This window comes from Aspergillus steynii (genome assembly GCF_002849105.1).
Source record: "Aspergillus steynii IBT 23096 chromosome Unknown P170scaffold_9, whole genome shotgun sequence".
NCBI lineage: Eukaryota > Fungi > Ascomycota > Eurotiomycetes > Eurotiales > Aspergillaceae > Aspergillus > Aspergillus steynii.
Genome location: NW_020194406.1, coordinates 520,440 through 541,798, shown reverse-complemented (window position 1 = coordinate 541,798; position 21,359 = coordinate 520,440). Strand labels below are relative to the sequence as shown.

At 53.9% G+C, this 21,359-nt stretch overlaps 8 protein-coding genes and 1 non-coding gene across 9 annotated transcripts; 5 read left to right on the top strand and 4 right to left on the bottom strand.

The window, feature by feature from the left end:
* Positions 1–9: 9 nt before the first annotated feature.
* P170DRAFT_416776 (SDR family NAD(P)-dependent oxidoreductase) lies at positions 10–1,324 on the bottom strand. The gene is made up of 3 exons (XM_024847141.1): positions 1,020–1,324; positions 349–963; positions 10–299 (listed from the first exon to the last, which is right to left on the bottom strand). The coding sequence occupies exons 1-3, from the start codon at positions 1,093–1,095 to the stop codon at positions 82–84; spliced, it is 909 nt and encodes a 302-aa protein (XP_024699581.1). The 5' UTR covers positions 1,096–1,324; the 3' UTR covers positions 10–81.
* A 137-nt stretch (positions 1,325–1,461) lies between these two features.
* On the top strand, positions 1,462–2,636 carry P170DRAFT_440585 (uncharacterized protein). Its single transcript, XM_024850115.1, has one exon. The coding sequence runs from the start codon at positions 1,797–1,799 to the stop codon at positions 2,580–2,582; it is 786 nt and encodes a 261-aa protein (XP_024699580.1). The 5' UTR covers positions 1,462–1,796; the 3' UTR covers positions 2,583–2,636.
* A 380-nt stretch (positions 2,637–3,016) lies between these two features.
* Positions 3,017–10,911, top strand: P170DRAFT_513490 (putative polyketide synthase; the record flags this gene model as incomplete). Its single annotated transcript, XM_024855116.1, has 2 exons — positions 3,017–3,622; positions 3,673–10,911. 2 exons carry the CDS (start codon positions 3,017–3,019, stop codon positions 10,909–10,911), a joined length of 7,845 nt encoding a protein of 2,614 aa, XP_024699579.1.
* A 1,102-nt stretch (positions 10,912–12,013) lies between these two features.
* On the top strand, positions 12,014–13,038 carry P170DRAFT_440584 (uncharacterized protein). Its single transcript, XM_024850114.1, has one exon. The coding sequence runs from the start codon at positions 12,165–12,167 to the stop codon at positions 12,747–12,749; it is 585 nt and encodes a 194-aa protein (XP_024699578.1). The 5' UTR covers positions 12,014–12,164; the 3' UTR covers positions 12,750–13,038.
* Positions 13,039–13,460: 422 nt separating this feature from the next.
* P170DRAFT_282809 (FAD/NAD(P)-binding domain-containing protein) lies at positions 13,461–15,160 on the bottom strand. Its single transcript, XM_024843196.1, has 2 exons — positions 15,029–15,160; positions 13,461–14,973 (listed from the first exon to the last, which is right to left on the bottom strand). Exon 2 carries the CDS (start codon positions 14,942–14,944, stop codon positions 13,589–13,591), a length of 1,356 nt encoding a protein of 451 aa, XP_024699577.1. The 5' UTR covers positions 14,945–14,973; positions 15,029–15,160; the 3' UTR covers positions 13,461–13,588.
* A 2,114-nt stretch (positions 15,161–17,274) lies between these two features.
* P170DRAFT_t191 lies at positions 17,275–17,346 on the bottom strand. The gene has a single exon. It is a non-coding gene; the product is annotated as a tRNA-Glu (tRNA).
* Positions 17,347–17,493: 147 nt separating this feature from the next.
* On the top strand, positions 17,494–17,981 carry P170DRAFT_430177 (uncharacterized protein; the record flags this gene model as incomplete). The annotated part of the gene is made up of 2 exons (XM_024847936.1): positions 17,494–17,874; positions 17,946–17,981. 2 exons carry the CDS (start codon positions 17,494–17,496, stop codon positions 17,979–17,981), a joined length of 417 nt encoding a protein of 138 aa, XP_024699576.1.
* A 555-nt stretch (positions 17,982–18,536) lies between these two features.
* P170DRAFT_416766 (NAD dependent epimerase/dehydratase family protein) lies at positions 18,537–19,795 on the top strand (the record flags this gene model as incomplete). Its single annotated transcript, XM_024847140.1, has 4 exons — positions 18,537–18,583; positions 18,641–18,825; positions 18,881–19,580; positions 19,642–19,795. 4 exons carry the CDS (start codon positions 18,540–18,542, stop codon positions 19,793–19,795), a joined length of 1,083 nt encoding a protein of 360 aa, XP_024699575.1.
* A 99-nt stretch (positions 19,796–19,894) lies between these two features.
* P170DRAFT_480036 (uncharacterized protein) lies at positions 19,895–21,181 on the bottom strand (the record flags this gene model as incomplete). The annotated part of the gene is made up of 4 exons (XM_024853750.1): positions 19,895–20,210; positions 20,273–20,323; positions 20,379–20,437; positions 20,492–21,181. 4 exons carry the CDS (start codon positions 21,179–21,181, stop codon positions 19,895–19,897), a joined length of 1,116 nt encoding a protein of 371 aa, XP_024699574.1.
* Positions 21,182–21,359: the final 178 nt, after the last annotated feature.

The window sequence follows — 21,359 nt, the reverse complement described above, 5'->3', positions numbered from 1 at the left end:
CGTTCATGGGTGCATTGAAATATATTCCCCCAGCGCAATGCGGAGTCATGACTACTAAGAACTTAAGATACAGGATTCCGACTAGTAAGTACCGGTCATAACAGACAAGCGACCACCGTCCGTAACCAGGATCGATCCGTTCGAATAGCTTCCTGCCCGGCTGGTCAGATACAGAATAGCACCGGCCATTTCCTCGTCTCCTCCGAAGCGACGCGCCGGGATGAAACGCTGGTCCTCGAACGCCTCTTCCTCGGGCTTGCGGGTCGAGATGAGAACCGACGCGAGTTCCGACGGGTAGACTAGAGCAACATGAGTACGCGAATGAAAGACAGTTAGAGGAGAACCTACTGCCAGGAGCAATGGCGTTGACTCGGATGCCAAACTTGGCCAGCTGGGTGCTGGCATGCTTCGTCACCTGCATGATGGCCACCTTGCTGGTCAGGTACGGCGGCGACGAACTCCAGTGCCGACTGAACGCCGAGATACTCGTCGTGAAAATGACCTGGCTCTGGATGGAGGGCACGTCGCTGCCCTCCTTGAGAGGCTTGCCGAAACCGCCGCGGAGAGCGTTCTGCGTGCCCGCGTCCAGGAGCTCCAGGAATGCGGTCATGGTGAAGAAGGCCGCGGTGATGTTGAGGTTCAGAGCGTCGTTCATGCCCTCCATCGAGAAGTCGGTGAATAGGGTCTGGCGCAGCTCGGGCAAGGAGGCCGCCGGGTTGAAGCGGACGGGGGGTCCAATGCTGCCGGAGTTGGCCACGACGAGGTTCACGTAGCCCACCTCGCTCTTGATGCGATCCACGACCGCCTGGAGGTCGGTCTTCGAGGTCACGTCGGCCTGGTGAGGGATGACCACGCCGGGGAATTCGGCGGCAGCGGTCTCAAGGACCTCCAATCGACGGCCCAGAATGTAGACCTTGGAAGCACCGTTGGCGGCCAGGGCGCGGGTCATAGTCAGACCAATGCCTAGAGACGTGAGTAAGACGATTGACGTGGATAGATGCGAGAACCAAGGGACTCACCACTGCCACCGCCGGTAATGACGGCCACAATGCCATCGACGCGGAAGATAGTGCTGGAGTCGACGGAGGCAGACATATCGAAGGTATCAAGGAAGAATGATGAAGAAAGTGAAGACAGGAGTGTTGGAGATGAGAGTGGAAGCCATGATAGCTGCTGGATGTCTTCAATGATATACCTTTGACTCGACCGTGTGGTCTTGTGGAAATCCCTCAGCCTCCAGGACACATCTGTCCCACGACGAGGCAAAAGCTTCAGAATGTCCACAGGATTACCAATACAAGCCTCATCTCCTGATATCGCCAAGTCACAAAGCGAGCGCGAGTCTCCACCGAGCGGCCGCCCAGTGGAGCGTCGGCCGACAGAAGGCCTAAGCGATGGCGCAATCTTATCTGAAACGGTCTGATAGCCATCCCTGTTGACTCTTGCATGTCGTTGCATCCAGCCGGTTTCCCCTCATTCCCTCGCTGTCGTGCTTTGCCTTCACTCTGATCACTGATGATATGATTCAGGGTCTTCCTACCCTGGTCCAAACAAACCGCATGTCGCTTATCGGTCGCTCGTATTCAAGACCTGCGCCGTTGTCTTTTCTCTCCGGTCCAATGATGAATCCACCGGAAACCCTTGCTCTGAAGAAGCCTATCGGTCGGCACAATCTAGGCTGAAGATGGCTCTATACCTGCCGAGCAGGAATCGGGGTCGGCCTGAGGATTTAGACCGGCCCTGACGACCAGCCCGATTGTTTTCACGAAGAAAGAAACCAGAGATACAGAGCAAAAATGTCAGCCACTACAGGACCCGATCCCACAAGGCATTTGCCCCGGATTCTATGCCTTCACGGCGGTGGAACCAACGCGCGCATCTTCCGAGCCCAGTGTCGAGGGCTCGTCGCCCAGCTGAAATCCGAGTTTCGTCTCGTCTTCGCACAAGCGCCATTCCCATCGCACGCCGGATCCGACGTGCTCTCCGTCTACAGTCAATGGGGTCCCTTCCGACGCTGGCTACGCTGGCGACCCGAGCATCCTCTGGTGTCGCCGCTCGACATCATCCACGCGATCGACGATAGCCTCGAGGATGCGATGGCCCGCGACGATGCTGCGGGCGCAACGGGCGAGTGGGTAGCTTTGTTGGGATTCAGTCAAGGCGCCAAGGTTTCAGCCAGTCTTCTCTATAGGCAGCAGCAGAGTCGGGGTAAAGCGCATTCTAAACCCTGGTTCCGCTTCGCCGTCCTGCTAGCCGGTCGCGCGCCGCTCATCGCCTTGGACCCTGAGATGGAAACCAGTGATCTCTTGCCGGACGCAGCGCAGATTACCGACATGCCCGACTATCGAGAGCGAGCCTCCCATGCGCAGACTCCGACCCTGCGTGTTCCCAATCTCCATGTTCATGGACTGCGCGATGCCGGAGTCGAGCTTCATCGACAGTTATACGAGGACTTCTGCGACCCGAAAAGTCGACGAGTGCTCGAATGGGACGGAGATCATCGCGTACCGCTGAAGGCCAACGACGTAGCTCAAGTGGTTGCGCAAATCCGGCAATTGGCCGCAGAAACCGGAGTTTACTAGATACGAAACAAGATGGTTGGCCGGATAGAAGGATAGATAGACCGGGGGATACAATTGGTGCAATAATGAAGTAATGAAAATGCAATCAATATTCAATGCTCCGTCTGCAGATTCCCCCTCTCGTCCTTCAGATCCACATCTTCTCCCGCCGGAATTGCAGTGACGGTGCTATCCGGGCGATATCACGGAGAGTTTATTACCTGCATGACACAAATGGCCGAGGCGCATATATGACGACCATGCAGACGATTGGAGCCTCTCAATTGGTCGTTGATTCTGCACGTCCGACCGGGTTGAGGATCCCACACCAGCAGAGCTGCTATAGAAAGGGAAGCTTCGCGGGACGTTTGGAGAAGCAACACCATCAACACGCATTCAACAAGGCGTGGTCGCAGTTTCAATTGCATGTTACTTTTCATTTTTCACATTCCATAATGGCCCCGACGCATCAACTGCTTTTGTTCGGCTCCCAAGCCCTATCCTTCGACGGTGCCGCTTTCGCCACTCTGCAGAAACAGCTCCATGAGCCTGCTTATCAATGGGCGTTGGACGTGATCTCCTCGCTCCCCGAGTGGTGGTCAGCTCTAGAAACAAATATCCCTACTCTCCAACACCTGGAACAAGGCAAGCAGCTGCTAGAAGAGCTGAAGTCTGGAGTCCACACCGGAGAAATTGCCCCGTCGCGGTTCCCGCTTCCCAACATTCTTCTCTCGCCTTTGGTCGTGCTGGGCCACTTGATCGAGTATACGGCTCTTGTCCGCGCATTGAAGCCCAATCTCTCCGACACAGAACCACTGTCTTTGTCTGTGACAACGGAGACGGAGATCCTCGGTCTTTGCACGGGCGTTCTCAGCGCCTTTGCAGTTGGTTCCTCGTCGACACTTGCCGACTTGACCCGCCACGGTGCTACTGCAATTCGATTGTCGGTGCTCGTGGGCGCTCTCGTCGATGCAGAGCAGTCAATTCCTGATGGCCACGGCCCGTCCACCTCTTTCTCCATTACCGGCAACATTGACAAGGTCCTGGAGAATGTTCCCGACGTAAGTAGCCCCGATCCAGGCCAACCAGTCCCACGCTAATCCGAACACAGGCCTATGTCTCGGTTTTCCTCGATGAGAGGCGCTCAACGGTGACGACGTCCAAGACGGCCGCATCTACTCTCGTTCAGCAGGCTCCATCTGCCGGAGCGCATGCCGTCGAGTTGGCCCTCTCCGGACGGTTCCACTGGCCTGGCCACGAGAACGATACAGCCCAGGCACTCCAGTTCTGCGAGCAACACCCCGAGTTTCAGTTTCCAGACGCCAGCCAGCTGGTGTTTGCCAGTCGATCCGAGACCGCCGGTCGGTATTTGTCCACCGGTAAACTGCACGAAGCCGCGTTGCGCGAGATTCTCACTCGTCCCACGAACTGGATCAAGACCTTTGGCAACATCTATGCCTCCCATCTCAGTACCGCTGATGCCCGCGTTCTTGCTTTTGGCTCGGAGCGCTGCGTGCCCCCGACTATTGCGCGCAAACTGGGCACGCGGCTCATCTACGTCTCTGATCTGGATCTGTCCACATCGCCCCTCCCGGCTGTGCTCGGCGATGTGAATGCAGACAGTCGTCTCAGTGAGCTGCCGGACGACCGGATCGCCGTCATCGGAATGTCGTGCCACGTCCCCGGCGGTGCCGACCTCGCGGAATACTGGGAGATGCTGTGCAGCGGGCTATCTCAGCACATCGAAGTTCCCTCGGAGCGATTCTCGATGGAAACACCCTGGCGCAAGCTCGAGGCCAATCGCAAATGGTACGGAAATTTCATGAAGGACTATGATACTATCGATCACCGATTCTTCAAGAAAAGCGCACGCGAAATGGCATCCACTGATCCCCAGCAGCGCGTGATGCTCCAGCTGGCCTACCAGGCGGTGGAGCAGTCAGGATACTTTGCCGGTTCAACGCAGCCAGATCAGCATATCGGGTGCTTTGTGGGTATTGGCAACGTTGAATACGAGACCAACATTCGCTGCCACCCGGCCAATGCCTACTCGGCGACCGGTAACCTGCGCGCCTTCAATGCGGGAAAGATCAGTCACTATTTTGGCTGGACCGGTCCCAGCGTCACGGTCGACACCGCATGTTCGTCTTCCAGCGTTGCCATCCACCAGGCGTGTCGGGCCATTCTCCACGGCGAGTGCAGCAGTGCACTGGCTGGGGGTGTCAACGTCCTGACGAACCCAGACTGGTTCTATAACCTGGCGGGGGCTTCATTCCTCAGTCCGACTGGGCAGTGCAAGCCTTTCGATGCCAAGGGAGATGGCTACTGCCGCGGTGAGGGAGCAGGAGCGGTGATGCTCAAGCGACTGTCGGATGCCATTCGTGACGGCGACCAGGTCTTTGGCGTCATTGCAGCCAGCCGCGTTTATCAGAACCAGAATTGCACAGCCATTACTGTCCCCAACTCACCCTCTCTATCTGAGCTGTTTGTCGACGTTGTTCGACAGGCTCGTCTGGAGCCCAAGAATGTCTCTGTCGTGGAAGCCCATGGCACTGGAACCCCCGTGGGCGATCCGGCTGAGTACGACGCCATCCGGACTGTGCTCGGGCAGTCTAGCAAGAGATCCGATGCCCTCCACCTGTCGTCCGTTAAAGGCTCCATTGGCCACACCGAGTTCGCGTCGGGAGTGGTCTCGCTCCTTAAAGTGCTGCTGATGATCCACGAGGGCGTGATCCCTCCCCAGGCTAGCTTCACGGTGCCGAACCCGGCGTTGAATGCTCGCGCCGAAGATCGCGTCGAGATCCCAACCCGAGTCAAGCAGTGGCAGAGCGATTTCCGAACGGCGCTGATCAACAACTACGGTGCCTCTGGCTCGAATGCCTCGATGGTGGTGACCCAGTCGCATCAGCCGCTGCCCACGACCACCGCAGCAGCTTCAAAGGGACAGAGCTATCCCTTCTGGCTCTCTGCCCTGGATGAACACCGTCTTCGCGCCTACGTGAGCAAGCTTCGGGCGTTCCTCCGCAACTCATCGAACAGCACTAAGGATCTCAGCGTGGCCAACCTGTCCTTCCAAGTGTCTCGTCAGGCCAACCGATCTCTACCCCAAGCCCTGCAATTCAGCGCCACTTCCCTCGAGGATCTTGATGGACAACTAGCCGCCTTCGAGCGAAATGAAAAGGTTGGCGGAGGAAGTCAGCCTGTTCCTGCCACACGTCCCGTCATACTGTGCTTTGGTGGCCAGATCTCCACTTGGGTCGGTCTCGACGAAGCTATCTACCAGAGTTTCCCACTCCTGCGCACACACCTAGACCAATGCGACGCTGTCGCCGTAGCACTCGGTCTCGATAGTATCTATCCTGATCTATTCCAACGGACTCCCGTTGCCGATCCGATCAAGTTGCAGACGCTGCTATTTGCCCTTCAGTACTCGACAGCCCGGACATGGATCGACTGCGGTCTTCAAGTTGCTGCCGCAGTGGGTCATAGCTTTGGAGAGCTGGTGGCCCTGTGTGTTTGCGGTGTTTACTCTATCAAGGACGCGCTCCAGCTTGTGGCAGGGCGAGCGCGATTGATCCGCGACCACTGGGGCAGCGACCGGGGGTCCATGTTGGCAGTGGAAGCCGACAAGGCGCAAGTTGACAAGCTGATCGAACAGGCAAATGAGAAGAACGCAGCCGATGAGGCCCCGATCTCCATTGCCTGCTTCAACGGTCCAACTACCTTTACCCTGGCTGGAGGAGTGGCGGCTGTGGACAGGGCAGAGGCTCTTGTTAAGTCTGAATCCACCTTCATCGGTCTCAAAGCCAAACGTTTGAACGTGAGCAACGCCTTCCACTCTGCTTTGGTCGACCCCTTGGTCGAAGAGCTCCATCAGCTTGGCCAGACCGTTGCCTTCAATGAACCCGTCATTCCAATCGAACAAGCCACCGCGTCCTCCGCTGCCCGGTCGCTCGATGGCAGCTATCTCGCCCAACACATGCGCCAACCGGTCTTCTTCAACCACGCGGTGCGCAGATTGGCCCAGCAACACCCTACGGCCATCTGGCTCGAGGCCGGGTCGAATTCGACGGTGACCAACCTGGCAAGTCGGGCACTTGAACACCCTCGCGACTCGCACTTCCAGCCTGTCAATGTCACCAGTGATAACTCCCACCGGTTCCTGGTGGATGCTACCCTGGGCCTATGGAAGGCCGGGGTGAATGTTGCCTTTTGGGCCCATCACTCCTCCCTGGTGTCTGACTATCACCCCCTTCTGCTGCCTCCATATCAGTTCGAGAAGGTCCAGCACTGGATGGAGCTGGCTGCACCCCCAACGACGGAAGTGGTGGTGGAAAAAGTGTTGTCGGCGCCAGAGGCCCCCAAGGGTCTTCTTATCTGGCTGGGCTACCAAGACAGGGAGCAGACACAGGGTCGATTTGAGCTGAACACCAAGTTCGACCGACTCCACCAGGTGGTTTCCGCCAATGTGGTCCTGAATACGGTTCCCCTCATGCCGGGCATGTTCCAGGGAGAAGTTGCACTGCATGCGCTGGAGCAATTGCGCCCCGACCTGCGCGGTTTAGGGTTCCAGCCAGAGCTCCGGGACATGCTGTATCAAGCCCCGGTGAAGGTCGACCCAGCAGCGCCGCTCTATGTGGACCTCGTCTCGACGGACAGTTCGGGTCTTGAGTGGCAGTGGAAGCTGCACGGGGCGTCTGCGAGTGGCTCTCTAACCTATACCAGTGGCAAGATCCTCCTGCGAGCCGCCAACGACCCTCAGGGCAAAAACGATTATGAGAGTCTCTCGCGACTTAGTGGCCGACAGCGCGGCATTCGGCTGCTCAGCAACCCCGACGCCGAAGAAGTCCTCCAAGGCCGCAACATCTACCGGGCCTTCGAGAACGTGGTGCACTACCAGGAGCCGTTCCGCCGACTCAGCAAAATTGTGGCCGACAGTCACGAGTCGGCCGGTCGGCTGAAGAAGGCATGGGAGGCAGAAGGCTGGATCGATTCGGTCCTGACCGAATGCTTCTGTCAGGTTGCTGGCATCTATGCCAATCTGATGACGGATGCCGGGCCAGGAGACGTCTTTGTCTGCGATCGCATCGATCGGTGGACACGCAACCCCCGGCTCAAGGGCGCCGAAGGCCCTATTGTCTGGGAGGTCTTCGCGGTGCATCAGCAGCAGTCCACGAACAGCATCACAAGCGATGTCTTTGCCTTCGACACCCGTGACGGATCGCTGGCTGAGGCTATCCTAGGCGTCTCCTTCCAACGAGTCTCCTTGGATGGACTTCGCAAGGTCCTAGGGCATGCGACGCCATTCCCTTCGGTGGGCTCACAGGCAAGCCCGTCCACGTTGACCGAGTCAATTCCTGTTCCTGTTTCTGCTCCGGCACCTGCAGCACCAACGGTCACTGTTCCAGTCCCGTCTGCCCCCTTGTCTGCGCCCTCTATTCCGAACGGCACCAATAACGTGGCTCCCAAGTCCAAGGGTCCCGATGTCACGGCCAAGACACGCGAAATTGTCTGCAACCTTTCGGGTCTAGAGCCGGAGGAGATCCAGGATGACGCGGACCTGGCCATGCTGGGCATTGACTCTCTCATGGCCATGGAGCTGGTGCGCGAGGTCGAGGCGGCCTTCCATGTTACATTGCAGAATGACCAGCTGATGGAATTGACCGACTTTAACAGTCTGGCCGCGTGCATTCGGTCCACCTTGGGCGAGACCGAGGAGCCTTCTGTGAATGGCCATAGCAACGGAGTGAATGGCAGCAACCAAGACTATGTTAGCAATGGAACCAATGGGATTAACGGTAGTAATGGCGTCCATGACATTAACGGTGTGAATGGCACCAACGGCCATCATCAAACCAATGGCTTCCACAAGACATCGTTGCTGGATGCTGCCATCGTGCACGAGGTATTTGGACAAGTCAAATGGGAGACTGACGACTTCATCGTCAAGGGCCAGCTTGACACCTACCACGACAAGGTCGTGCCCCGATCCACCGAGCTCTGCATCGTCTACATTGTCAACGCGTTTGAGGAGTTGGGTTGTCCCATTCGTACCGCCGCTGCGGGTCAGGAGCTGCAGCGCATTACCTATCTTCCCAGGCACGAACGGTTCATCAACCTGATCTACGATCTTCTCGAGACGGATGCACGTCTCATCGACCGCAAGGGATCTGCCATCATCCGGACGGCTGTGGCCGCGCCGACCAAGACCCCCGAGGCTCTTGCCGAGTCCCTTATACGCGACGAGCCCGTACATGCAGCGGAGCATAAGCTGACAGCCATGATCGGACCCAAATTCGCGGACTGTCTGACCGGCAAGGCGGATGCCCTGCAGCTGATGTTCGGTGCTCCCGAGGGCCGCGAGATCGTGACAGACATGTATGCCAACTCCCCGATCACCGGCATCTGGATTCAACAGCTGGCGCATTTTGTCGAGCAGCTGGTCCGTCGTCTTCCCGCCAATGGCGAACCCCTGCGCATTCTGGAACTGGGCGCAGGCACAGGTGGCACCACCAGCAAGATTGTACCGCTGCTGCATCGCCTGGGCATCCCGGTCCATTACACCATGACGGACCTCTCGGGCTCGCTGGTGGCGACTGCTCGCAAGCGATTCAAGCAGTACCCGTTCATGGATTTCAAGGTTGTCGACATCGAATCGGCCCCTGACGCCAAACTGCTGCAGAGCCAGCATATCGTCTTCGCGACGAACTGTGTGCACGCGACTCGGAATCTGTCCATCTCTCTCACCAATATCCACCAGCTCCTTCGCCCCGATGGCTTCCTCATGCTGCTGGAGATGACCGAGATGATTCCCTGGGTGGACTTTATCTTCGGGCTGGTCGAAGGGTGGTGGCTATTCGAGGATGACCGCGACTACGTGCTGCAACCGGCGACTCACTGGGAGCGCAAACTGCAATCGGTGGGCTTTGGACATGTCGACTGGACCGAAGGCCACCGACCCGAAGCCAGTTTCCAGCGACTGATCATCGCCCATGCGTCTGGCCCCAGGTACGCTCGCATTCCTGCTCCTCCGGCGGCGGCCGATGCTGCTGCTGCTTCACCAGCCCCCGAGTCGTCAGCATTGACAAGATTAGCAGAGCGCCAGGCCGTCATTGATTCCGTCGTGGCACGCTATACCGCCGACTTCCCTGATGCCTTCCCAGCGGACGCCGACTCTATCCCCGCTGCTCCAGCATCCAGCAGCCATCGCTGCGTGCTGATCACAGGAGGAACAGGAAGTCTCGGGGCACACATCATGGCTGCACTCGCGCAACGACCAGACATCGACCGCGTAGTGTGCCTCAACCGTCTCAGCACAACCGACGCTGCCGTCCGACAACAGCAGTCCCTCGACCTCCGAGGCATCACCCTCGACGCAGCATCGCAAGCCAAACTGACGGTCCTCGCCACCGACACCAGCAAGCCCTCCCTCGGCCTCAGTCCCTCCAGCTATCTCTCTCTCGTCCACACCGTCACCGACATCGTCCACAGCGCCTGGCCCATGAGTCTCACCCGCCCCGTCAAAGCCTACGAGTCGCAATTCAAAGTCTTCCGCAACCTCCTCGACCTCGCCGCATCCATCGCCCGCCATCGCCCACCCCCCTTCCAGCTCGGCTTCCAATTCATCTCCTCCCTCGCCGTCGTCGGCAACTACGGCCTGCAAACCGGCCACCCGCTCGTCCCCGAGGATCTCACCTCCATCGAATTCGTCCCCGAGACCGGCTACGCCGACGCCAAACTCGCCTGCGAACACATCCTCAACCAGACCCTCCACCGCCACCCGTCTCACTTCCACGCCACCGCCGTCCGCATCGCCCAGATCGCCGGCTCCACCTCTAACGGCTTCTGGAATCCCACCGAGTACATCCCCTTCCTGATCAAGACCTCCCAGGTCCTGCACCTCCTCCCGGACCTCTCCGGCACGCTGTCCTGGTACCCCGTCGACCTGGTAGCCAGCACCCTCGCCGACCTCCTCCTCTCCAAATCCTCCCCCACACAGGAAGACAACCAACTGATCTACCACATCGACAACCCGGCCCGCCAGCCCTGGAAGGAAATGATCTCCTCTCTCGCCTCGACGCTGGATATCCCGCTCGACCGCATCGTGCCCTACGAGCAGTGGCTCGACCGCATGCGACGCTTCCGTGCTTCGCCGGTAGACAACCCCGCGCTGCAGCTGCTCGATCTGTTCACGTATTACTTCATTCCGATGTCGTGTGGGGGACTGGTGCTGGATACTGAGAAGACGAGGGTGCATTCGCCAACGATGCAGAGCATGCAGCCTGTTAGTGGGGATTTGGTAAAGTTGTATGTGGAGGCGTGGAAGAGGTCTGGGTTCTTGAATCAGTAGTTTCACGTGGGTAGAAAGTAATGGTCAAGGGTCATCCCTGTATGCTAGAAGAATCAGTATTAGTCCTTTAATGAAGAGATGGTGGTCACATATCACCAAACCAATGCAAACCAGATAAACAGTATCTCGTGCCCCATCCAGATAGGGAGCATGTCTTCAGAAAAGCTCAGTCATAGAAGAACCTCTGTTGATACTCATCGATAATGCATGACTGAGATTGGACCATGTCCTAATAACTTACTTTATCCTTCTCCTAAACCGAATTTTCTGTCTCTGAATTTGAGTGAAACTGACATGCATCAACACATTCATGGAAAGGGAAAGGGGGTAGGTAATGTCAGGTAGACAAACTGTTGCAGAAGAATGCAGGGGACAAAGAACTTGTGATTTTAGAAACCTGTATATAGTTCTGGCTTTCCATCATTCACTGATATCTCCTAGCCCGGGTGTGAGCGTAGTTGGCCACAGTGACTGGCCTGGCATTCACTCTCAAATCCAACTATCGATCTCATCCAGAACAACAATACGGAAACCTGCAAACCCATCAGCTATTTCATTCACGTTTTGATCCCGATTGACGGATTCACCATGGAAGATTTAAACCAAGCTGCGTTGCTTCGACTTCCACTTCAAGTCCAACTTGACAGCAATTTCTCCATCTACTCTACATATACAAGAAAACCAACCATCCCACATTCCCCAGCCATTCCTCAAAGCAGTCTTCCAAGTAGAAGCAGGAGACAGACCACTGTCCGGCAGACCTTCGCGCTCCCGATCCACGAGGGCGTTGGGCGTATTATCTCCACAACCTGTTCCTCCCGGGTCCCCAAACATGTGTTTGCAGAGACACAAGACTCCGGCTCGGTTTCCAGACTGTGTGGGCGCAGCGCAAAAGAACTGCATTAATTTTGATCCCTCGGAGAGAGAAAGAAAGAAACTGATTTGTTGAGAGGCTTAGAGGCATAGACCGCTGGAAGATGGAGACTTGATATTGGGCGCTAATCCAAATACGGTTAGCCCGTCCCTGGAAGTGTGGAGGACCCGTTGGTTCAGGTTGTATTTATTTCAAGTCCACTCACTCACTACTTAGTTTTGTACTGTCGTTAAGATTGAGCATTCTGCCTATGTGCCATTTCTAATTACTCACCATCAAGAGGATGTCCTCCCCGTTCATGGACCTAGACGGCAGACCTATCCCCGGAGAGCGACTCCTTGGTTACGGCGGATCTGGAGTAGTAATACTTCACGAACAAATGGCCATCAAAATGCCACTTAGATACCGAAGCAGCCCCGACGACGACGTGGAGGCAAATATCGAGGTGATTCAAAGAGAACAAGACATCTATCGGCGCCTAGGACAATGTGGTGGCGTTGTGCCCTGCACAGGGTTCTCGCCCGCTACCATCCACCTTGCACTCATGGCGAATGGAGATCTACGCTCTTACCTGAAAACGCACCGGCCCCCAAGATCCCTCCAGCTCTCGTGGTTCCAAGAGATGGCTCGTGCTTTGTCCCGTATCCACACTCATTCAGTGATTGTCGCTGACATCGCCACTCGCAATTTCCTTCTCCACACAGACCTGTCGGTCAAGTTTTGCGACTTCACCGAATCGACAATCCTGGCCCTCCACACTGACATGGAAACCGTCGATGACAACGGGTATTCCATCCACACGGATATCGGACAACTGGGCGTGGTGATCTACGAGGTCGTGACGGGAGAGCAGTGCGGGTTTGATCTTTTCAAAGACCTCCCACTGGATGCGACTCGAGCCATATGGCCACGGAGGGAGAACCTTCCCAGGACCGCGGACGTTTGGCTGGGGCCTATTATCTAGCAATGTTGGACCAAGCACGCGTATAAAAATGCCAACAGACTAGCAGAGGCACTGGATTCTATCGGTGTGGAAGACTGGCAACCCCAGGGAGACGATCAAAAGGAAGATCCGCCGGCGAAAAAGACCACCGTATCCCTGCGGATGAGCAACATGCCCGTAGAATATCTGGTCAAGTTCACTGTTACACTTGGTGCTGTTGCTTTGTTCGCGAGTTGGGTCTGGAAACGAGGATGAGTTCTTGAGGAGATATTAACCACCCACTGAGATGTTCTTTGTAAGTCAATGAAAGGGGATGTTAATGTATTGAATTAGATTAGTGGTCCTCATTTCGCAATGAAGCGGGTGAATGGGCTAGTAGGTTAAAATACATTACTTTTAATTGATTGTTAGACAAACAAAATTAACGAATATTCGAAAGATCACCCTGTTTAACATCTGAGACCATTCAATCGAGTGCTTCGAGATTTAGTCACGGCCCATACGTCAATAGGGGTGGTCTTGACTCCCAAGAGATGTTGCTTTGCCGGGACAGGTACTTCGTCAGCCTACTAGTTAAATACAACGAGGGTATCTAGGTACTACGAGCCGAAATCATGAATTCATCTGTACGCCTCTGTATTTATTGTATAGAGTACGAGGTCTGATAGGATCTAATTTCGATTGAGATGAATAACGAGTTGACACAGTAAAATCTATAACCAAAAACTGTCTATGAGGTACAAAAGCCATTCAAAAAAAAAAAGAGCGAGGGGCATGAGACTGAGAAAGAGATAAAGAGGGAAAGAGAGAAGGAAATGACGAAATGAAGAAAAAGAATGTCTAAACCAACCCCTCATCTTCTACTCCAACTTCTGCGCCGCATCAATAATCTCCGGCAGCAGCGCCTGGGTATTATTCCACAGCTGGGCGGAGTTCAGCACAAACAGCCCCGAGATGTACCAAGTGTTGCGGTACCCCTGCAGGGCATACATATCCTTCCAGAAGCCGTTTCTGATGGCATCCGCGCTCTGCTCGGGGTGGAAGGGCCCGACGTCCCGGAACTCCAGGTACTTGGGCACCGCGTCGGTGTCGCTGCCCTTGTTGGTCAGCTGGGCGCGCAGGTTCTCAATGGCCTCGGTGACAGCGTCCTGGACCTCGGACTGCGTCAGCTCCTTCAGCGAGCTGTAGGCGTAGGAGAAGACGCCGGGGATGTGAGGCGAGGCGGTGATTGTCACGACGAAGGGGAGGTCCGGCACGTGGTACTGCGTCTTCGCGCCGACGTTCTTGAAGCTGTAGTCGTCGGGCAGGCCGGTGTTGGAGACGATGCCGACGTAGAACGGGTAGCCGGCGATTTCGCTGAGAGTCGACTTCTCGCGGGAGTCGAGGGAGAGAGGGGAGAGGTTGGAAGCGTCCGGAGGCGCGGCGACGAGGAGCTGTTTGGCGCGGATCAGCGAGTCGCCGTCGGGGGTGGAGATGTGGAGTTGGATGCCGGAGTCGGTGCGGTTGGCGGAGGAGATGGTGGCGTTGAGGAGGAGGTTGTCGGACCCGATGATGCTGGTGGCCTTGGTGTAGATGGCGCTGTTGTCGCCGTCGGTCTGGTGGATGGCGTGGCCGTTCAGCTCGTCGACCATGACGCGGTTGAGGCCGTTGAATTCGTGGACGGCCAGACGCTGCAGCGGGTTGCCAGCTGGGTTGGGCTGGCGGAAGCTGCCAATGGCGGAGGTGGTGAGGTTGTGCTTCTCGATGTACTCGACCCACGGCAGGAGGAGGTCCTCTGGGATGTCGTCAGGCAGGTGGTAGCCCGATGCCAGGTAGGGGTATTTCTCGAGCTCGCGGTCGTAGTCGGCGCCGTAGGTGTAGGTGAGGTTGGGCAGGAGGATGCCCTCGGCGAAGTCGGCGAAGACGCTGGTGCCGCTGGCTGAAGTGGCTCCGGTCGAGATGCCCAGGCGCTCGAAGTACTCGGTGACCACGTCAAGGGGGTTGAAGAACTGCACGCCGTAGTCGAACGGCTTCTTGGTGCTGGGGTCGTAGTAGGTGAGCGTGGCTCCTCCCAGTCGGCCCTGCTTCTCGACCACGACGACGGACTGGTTACGGTCCACCAGCTGTACGGCCGCGTAGGTGCCGCTGGATCCGCCTCCAAGCACGACAAAGTCCCGGTCGATCACGGTGACTGCCGTGGCCGCAGTGGCCAGGCTGCTGAGAATCATGTAACGCATTGTGGCAGAGGTAAGGAGTGATTGCAATGCTAGAGAACGAGTGAATTGATGAGATAGATGGGTGATATTGCTCTGGCTGCTCACCCCTTTTATATACTTCAGGAGTCCTCCTCTGACTGATCCCAGCGGTGTATCCTATCAACACCGAGCCACCCCCTAGGCTACATCATCGTATCAGTCCACGAGGTGGGTCACCACGCGACTGAGCTGCAAGATGGTGAATCACACGTGGGAAGTGCAGGTCCCGAGCGATCTGATACACTTCATCCAGCGCCCCCAATTGGGGGCTGAATCGTATATAAAGGCGCCGACAGATACCCGCCGGACCAATGATCAATTCTCCCTGCATTCCTTCGAATCCTTCCGCCAAATCCTATTCACACTTCAACGTCACGAATGCTCTGTGAGATTATAAAGTCGTAATCAGTGTCAGCCGCACAAGACACTGATGCATCCTTCCGGATGGTTTTCTGCTCAATAGCCTCGCGATATAATTTCCGCGGCCCATTGTCGTGCTTGGACTTGGTCAGAGTCTGGTCAGAGTCTTGGAACTGGATTCTGCTGCCTGGAGAATACGATGTAGGAGTATAGAGAAAGTAGAATACGAAGGCGCGGTAGGTGGTTCGGGAGATGTGTAGTGGAGACGGATGATTGGGGTTGCATTGGCCGAAGATATGGTTTAGCTTAACCAATTATATCGCCTGAATCTTACGACCTATTATATGGATCACTAATTTATAAATATATTAATTCTGCCTGGAATCGAATATTCTCGAACCTCGCCGCCTGTAGCAAGAAAAAAAAAAAGACAAAGGAAAACGGAGGCGGTTTCCCTTTAGCAAGGACCAAGGGTCATGCCATATAGGCAAGGCTGGCGAGATGCTCGACATCTATTTTATCTTGTTTATATTAACTTCGATTGCAGTGATTGGATAATTACTTCAGGTGGTCTCGTGGATTACAATGTCTCATACCTCCGAAGCTAGCCGGCCACATAATAAGACAATTACGTGAGAGGCAGAGAACCAAGGCTCAGGTGAGAAAATATAAGCGAATACGTCATTTCTTATGCTTCACATACCATCTCACAGAGGGATAGGGGCAGTTTGGCCGGCATTGGAAAGGAGTATGACTAGAAGGCAGCCAGGCGGACAGGTGTGGGAAAAATGTGGAAATGTATCAAGTCAAATCGTTCTAGCCCATCAAAGCTCTCTACCATGATAAGGGAGACTTCTTTCGTCTGGTCCAGGTACAAATTAAAAGTTGTAGTCGCATTAAAGCCGCCTCCCCTGCAATAACTTACCGGATGGATGGATTCTGGGTAGTACAGTCAAGAACAATAACCTTTTTATTTATAATCATATTCCTTCGGCGGCCGCCAATACGAGCACCAAGCCTAGGCCTAACCAACTCCAGAGCAGCATCCAGCCAACCCAATTTCATGGAAACTTTCCCAAGCCCCCCAATTGAGGGTTCAGTAGCCGAGATCCATGCGCCAAGCTTAGCCATGTGCAATGCAACAGCAGCCCATTCCGTAATCAGCATGGGCGATGTATTGAGATGCCTGCAGATGGATTAATCCTTCCAGAAGGATTCCACATCATTATGATTCATCTTGCTCGTCTCGGAAATAAGATTCATTAACACCGGGTAGGACAGTTGCGTTGGAATGGTGCCCTGGCGCCCTGAGAAATTTAGCCTCGGTGTTGTGTGTTTATCGCTAGTAACATTTATTATAATACCTACACTAATAGAAATACGTTGCTAATATCAGCAACGTATTTGGTCATATTTGAAGTGATTACTACTAATAGTAGAATTCGGTGGTACTGTTGTGCAAACCACATGAGAAGCATATCTGTGAAAGCGTCGACAAACTACTAACTACCTCCTCTATACTGAACATTTTCCGCCGACACAACGCTACATAGACTGTAGAAAGAAGACAAAGACCTATGGGGTATAACGGACGAGACACTCGGACTTAGACATCCTATCACCCTGGGCCAACGGTTTAGGGTTATGAATTGATGAATCGCAAACTACGAATGTCTGTCCAGTCACAGCTCACATTCGAATATATACCTACGCATGAGCTGTAGTCGCTTCTCCTAATAATATCATGATTCGCGATTGAGTGAGCGAAGCATGTATCTCTTACCGTATCTATGAGGATAATTAATAGTCGCTGACTCGGCACAAAAAAATACCCCTACCTAACAGAATTACCGAAGACCACAACGACCACAACCACCTATCCCCCTCTCCCTCGCTCTCTTAGCCACCAAGAGACTTGGTCTCAAAAACAAAAAGAAATGTAAATGTGGTTATTCCGATGCGGGGAATCGAACCCCGAGCTGCCGTGTGAGAGACGGCGATGTTAACCATTACACCACATCGGATGTTGATGTAAATTCTCTCCAGAAACAAAATTATAGAACAGAAAAAAAGAGCGTGTCTCATACACAACCATCGACACTCATCCCGCCATCCGGTAAGCTCGACCGTGCTGCGCTCATGGGCCGCACTTTTTCACCGGGGACGGAAAAATGCCCTGTGCGACAACTGCCATCGCAGATATCGAGCGTTTCTTGGCGTCTATCATTTTTTATCCGAGGACTCTGAATCAGTACGTGTTCGCGTATGGGGAGCACGTCATACAACAGCGGTACTATGTTGTTCTTGCGCATGAAATCACGGGTGAAGATGTTCCCGTCATTCGAGTGACGAAGGAGCAAGTGCTGGATCTGGCGCATCAGCCGGAAATGGAGTCGTTCATGGTCTGGCAGAAGGTTATTGTGCAGTATCTGTACAATAACTGGTGCAAGGGGGATAATGAGGCTTCATATGCGAAGTATTTGGGATACTTGGATGCGCGTGAGCTCTGTCCCGAGCTGGAGGGAAATGCTTTGCGGCTCATGTTGGTGACGGTCTTTTTGGACCGGTCTCGAAAAGCTGTTTGGGAAAGGAGAGACGAATTGAATGATGTGTTAAATGGTAGGCATGGTTTTTGCTCAAATATGATGTACGCTATTAAGAACCTCTTGCTAAACCAAATAAAAAAAGACATAAAATGTTGTCCGATAACGGTGGAAGACCAAGTAAATCAGGCACAGCAGAATTCAGTAATGGATTATTTTCATTATTCCATCAAATGGGTAATGTGATGGATTGATAGCTTTTCGATATCATCATTATCGTGTCTCTACTTGTCGCGGTGCTGATCGCCACGGATGAGGTCGACAAGAACCGGAGGCAAAGTACATTATGCATAAATGCATAAGATCTGGATCGCGCCCAATCGTGCATGATCCTGACTATACTCAAGCGAATCCATTTGGCAAACCATAGCCGGGAGGCGGATTCGAATCGGCAATGCGACGTCGATACTCTGACTCGCACCTCAACAGAGGCAGGAAGTGGGGCGCCATCAATCGTAGTGTTGGAATTTCGATGTCCAAAACCGCGCATCATGGCATGCCAGCTCCTCTTATTTGAGCATGCCATGGAAGAGTATAAATGTGGGAGACGCCACGAACGGCACTTCCCTCTTCTCAACTCTAACTCTACCGTTTTTCACTCGGATCTACGCAAAATGACTAACAAATCAATCTTTATCACCGGAGCTTCTGGCTACATGTAAGTCAACAGATATAGCCCTGATGGTAAAGACTAGCTCGTTAATCAGATTAACAGTGGCGGATCGATACTGTCCAACCTTCTTCGCACCAAGGAGCAATGGGCGACGAGCCTTCACATATCGGCATTAGTTCGAACAGAGGTGCAAGCAGAAATAGTGACGAAGCTTGGAGTTTCTCCTGTCATGTTCAAGAGCTTTGATGAGCTAGAACGACTCGAACAAGTCGGCGAAGAATATGACAGTGCGTTGAGCATACCACTCCAACCGCGGTTCTATGTACTGAAAAGAAACCACAGTTATCATTCATGCAGGAGCCGGCTGGCATACTGCCTCCGCAAAGGCCTTGATTACCGGCCAAGGTCGCCGACGCCAGAAGTCCAGGACGAAAGTTCACTATTTCCAGATTTCAGGAACTTCAAACCTCAGCGATCGTCCCCATACAGCCGGGTATGTGAATACTAATTTGTTCTCCGACGAGGAAGATATCTTCTCGTACGAAAAGTACCGGGAGTCTTGCGAGGTCTATCTTCAGAGGACGACCGATATTGCGGTAGTAGAAACCGGCGAAGCATGGGACGTGACAACCTATATTGTCATGGCGCCCACAATCTTTGGGCTCGGATCCGGCCCTATCAACCGCTATTCTATTCAGCTACCGTCGTTGATCGCGGATGCCCTGAAAGATGGGGGCTGCAGCGTTGTGGAAACTGGCCAGACAGTTTGGAGTCATGTTCATATTGAAGACCTATCGACTCTTTTTGTGGTCTTGGTTCAAAAGATCATAGAGGACACCCCTATTCCATCCGGCCGTCGAGGCATATACTTCTGCGAAACGGGAGAACATACCCACTTCGAGTTCTCTGAACGGCTTGCAAAAGCGGGTTTTGAGCTCGGTCTGTTCAAGTCGGCGGAGGTTAAAACAATCAGTCTTCAACTGGCTGGCGATAAATGGGCGTTTGGAAATCCATCTCGCGCGGAGTTGGCCTTTTCTTCAAAGTATTTTCTGCCTCTTTCCCACCTTGGCAAAGAACTCTTACTTACGTTATATCTCTCTCAGTGCTCGAACGAAGGCAACTATCGGCCGCCAAATTGGTTGGTCACCTTCACACGATGGCGAATGGGAATCCACGTTCCATACAGAGTTGAGGGAATTCTTGAAAAGTCCACCGGCAAAGAGGGATATTCCACAGGTGCTCTTGCACAAAAAGTAAACTTGTGATTTGAAGAAGCAACAACTTTGTTATACATCTGATTTTGCTTCCTTGTTACATAACATAAGTCCTTGGAATTCGGCTGAAATCGGCGGATAATCAAATCTCCTCAATGCCGGGTTCGAAGAAAGACAACAAGTCATCTGCTGTTCCAAGTTGAGGGTCGATAGTTGTTGGATTGGAATTCAAGAGCTGCATAGGCACTCTAAGATTATTAAAATCCCAGCACTCGGGATCATGGTATCTCTTGCTGAACTCGTGCGAGAAGAGGTAGTTTCCAGTTGAAACCTCTTTTAAAAAGACATCTCTAATTTCGAACGGCCACGCGAAGTGGATTCTCGTAATAAATTCGACCGCGCAGCTCTCGGACGCGTAGTCAATACCCTCCAGAATCCAGTAATCGCGAAATTGCGGACTGCCATATGTGAGTTCTTCTAGACTAGAGCTATCTACGGACACATGGTTGCGTTAACTCACAGCGGAAAATAGTCAAGGAATGGGGCATGCGGAATAGTAGTCTGGATATGGCTGGATCATCTATCAGAAGCAGGATTCTCGGGAAGCGTGTCGAGAATGGATGTACCTTGCACGCATGTACTCAGGGACGGCAGACTGCACCCCATAATTGGAGCCTGACTTTTGCTAATGGGTACAAGTTAGCATTTTGAAACCGGTATCAGTGATTCTATCACGCACGAGCAGCAAAGACCTCATTATTCGTAGCATGGCAACTCTCGTGCTCGCATCAGCTCTATAGATAAGGCCCTGGTCAACAGCAAAGAGAAGCCTCCATCCAGGATCAAATGAATGTCTGTCTTTTGCAGCGTCCCAACCATCCACAACGGCACGAATGCAAAGGTCGTCATCTGCTGTTGGAGACGTGCCAGCAAATACATTATAACCAGAGCTCCCTCCAATTAGGTTGAATGCGCTCCCAAGCATCAAAAGATAGTTCCTCTCACGGTCGCTACAGTTGAAGTCCATCCCAAAGAAGTCATCCGGATGAAGGCTTGTCTGTGGGGCAGGGATATAGCCCGTAATACTGCTGCTAGGGGCATCGGACTCCCCTAGATAATTGTACGGAGACAGCTTCCGCTGGACGCTTTGTGACTTGCTACCTTCAGCCGATTCATCGGGGGAGGGAACCGTTTCTTGGTTGGCGGCATTGTCCGCGATGCGGGCTATCTTCTTCAATGTACCTTGCAAGTCACTCAACTGCTTGCGTTGTTTTCTATAATTTTCTTCCACGAGTTGGCTGCCATTCTGACCGACGAAACTTTCGATGGTTCTCTCCAATTGCTCAATATATTCCTTGGTTCGAGCGCGATTGATCCGTTGGGCTTCGCGATCGGCCGCCCGCTTCCTTTCTCTCGTTGATGCTTGCATTCCTGATCTTGTCAAGAATCCGCTGGGATGCACGTGGCGCAGGGCTCAATCCATGAGAAGCTGGTCTCCACAAGTCGCCTTGGTTTCGACTCAACCTTGAGGCCTCCGGTGGCTCCGGAGGTACTGAGTCATCGGAGCAATGAAAAGGCAGTGAAAGTTGGGAATGTGAGATGAAGTT